Here is a 1,684-nt window from a genome sequence, read left to right as displayed (position 1 = left end):
CACTGCACTGTATGAATGGATGGATGAGTGAGTGAGCGAGCGAGTCAGTGTATAAAGAGTAGTTAGTTGTAGGCCACTCAGGTCTCTCTCTCTCTCTCTCTACTATATCTACTATATAGCTATAGTNTTAGTTAGGTCACACACGACAAGGGCTTATACTATAGTCTATACGATTTATATGGGTGTTATGCTTCTTTGAAGGGTGAAGACAAAAAAAATGGGGTGGGGCATGATGTGTGCGGGTAGTATGTATTTTGTAGTTAATTTCATTACTGGATGGTATTTTGAAATAAGACTGTAATTTACTCTCTTGTGAGAATTTGGGTGGCCCTGAAAAGGGCCGTTTGAGTGCTCTTCGGGAGACTGACTGGTAAGCAAAAGCTTAACCTCCGAATCCGTAGAGGGTTCGGCCTTGTCTCTTCAAAGCATAGACGACATCCATGGCAGTGACGGTCTTCCTCTTGGCATGTTCAGTGTAGGTGACAGCATCTCGAATGACGTTTTCTAAGAAGACTTTCAATACACCTCTGGTTTCTTCGTAGATAAGGCCGGAGATACGTTTGACACCACCTCGTCGAGCTAGACGTCTAATAGCTGGCTTGGTAATACCTTGGATGTTATCACGGAGAACTTTCCTGTGACGCTTGGCTCCTCCTTTTCCTAAACCTTTTCCTCCCTTTCCTCGTCCAGACATGGTAGCAGTTTGATATTCGTACCTTACACTTGTAACGTAAACTGAATAATGATTCGAAAATTTTTAGCCTGACTATATGAATGCCGCGCGCGGACCTATGAGAGGCCCTCACATTTGATTTTACGAATTTGACCAAATACCTGATACGTTCAAAATCCTTCTTTCGCGTTGAAATGGGGTTTTGAGCCTAAGACATCTTTCNCAATAGTCAAAATTGGTTAAATTTTCAAAATAAGGCAAGGGGAAAGGTTTTAATTTGACCCACTTCACTAGCTTTATCGCTTGCCATTGTAAACGTATGGCGCGAGCGCGGACCTATGAGAGGCCCTCACATTTCTTAACTTGAAACAGTCGTACGACTGCAGAAAATTCAATAGTAGCCTACACAACAGAATTCAGTGATAGAAAAACGATTTTGGGGCAGTGGGGCAAAAATTTGTAAATTTCATGGGGTTTAGGGTTGATCGGTAGGGTGTAAGGTGTGATTTGTGATAACAGTATACTGAATAGCCTCTACATACACAAAACTCATTTTCAAACGCTATAACTATAGCTATACATCTTTTCAATTTTTCTCTATAGACAAGGGTGTTTGTTGACAGTTTGGGGGTAGGGGGCTGGAGGACATTTTTTCTATTTTTCGCTTTGATTTAGTTGTATGAAAAGACTGTTTTCACTCTTTTTGGGAGATTTTAGGTGGCCCTGAAAAGGGCCGTTGTTTTTTTTAGTTTTGAACTAAAGTTCGACACACAGCTTATTTGGAGCTGGTGTATTTGGTGACGGCCTTTGTTCCTTCGGAAACGGCGTGCTTGGCGAGCTCACCGGGTAACAGAAGTCGAACGGCAGTTTGGATTTCCCTGCTGGTGATGGTCGATCTTTTGTTGTAGTGAGCGAGTCTTGAAGCTTCGGCAGCGATTCTCTCGAAAATGTCGTTGACGAAACTGTTCATGATAGACATAGCTTTGCTGCTGACTCCAGTGTCGGGGTGGA

The 1,684-nt window shown here is 42.7% G+C and overlaps 2 protein-coding genes across 2 annotated transcripts; both read right to left on the bottom strand.

The window, feature by feature from the left end:
- Nucleotides 1–382: 382 nt before the first annotated feature.
- Nucleotides 383–694, bottom strand: LOTGIDRAFT_176226 (hypothetical protein; the record flags this gene model as incomplete). Its single annotated transcript, XM_009067484.1, has 1 exon — nt 383–694. The coding sequence occupies one exon, from the start codon at nt 692–694 to the stop codon at nt 383–385; it is 312 nt and encodes a 103-aa protein (XP_009065732.1).
- Nucleotides 695–1,448: 754 nt separating this feature from the next.
- Nucleotides 1,449–1,652, bottom strand: LOTGIDRAFT_180756 (hypothetical protein; the record flags this gene model as incomplete). Its single annotated transcript, XM_009067483.1, has 1 exon — nt 1,449–1,652. The coding sequence occupies one exon, from the start codon at nt 1,650–1,652 to the stop codon at nt 1,449–1,451; it is 204 nt and encodes a 67-aa protein (XP_009065731.1).
- Between the last annotated feature and the right edge of the window lie 32 nt (nt 1,653–1,684).

Source organism: Lottia gigantea (assembly GCF_000327385.1).
Source record: "Lottia gigantea unplaced genomic scaffold LOTGIsca_829, whole genome shotgun sequence".
Taxonomy (NCBI): Eukaryota; Metazoa; Mollusca; class Gastropoda; family Lottiidae; genus Lottia; species Lottia gigantea.
The sequence above is the reverse complement of the archived record's forward strand: the minus strand, read 5'-3'. Positions and strand labels throughout refer to the sequence as shown.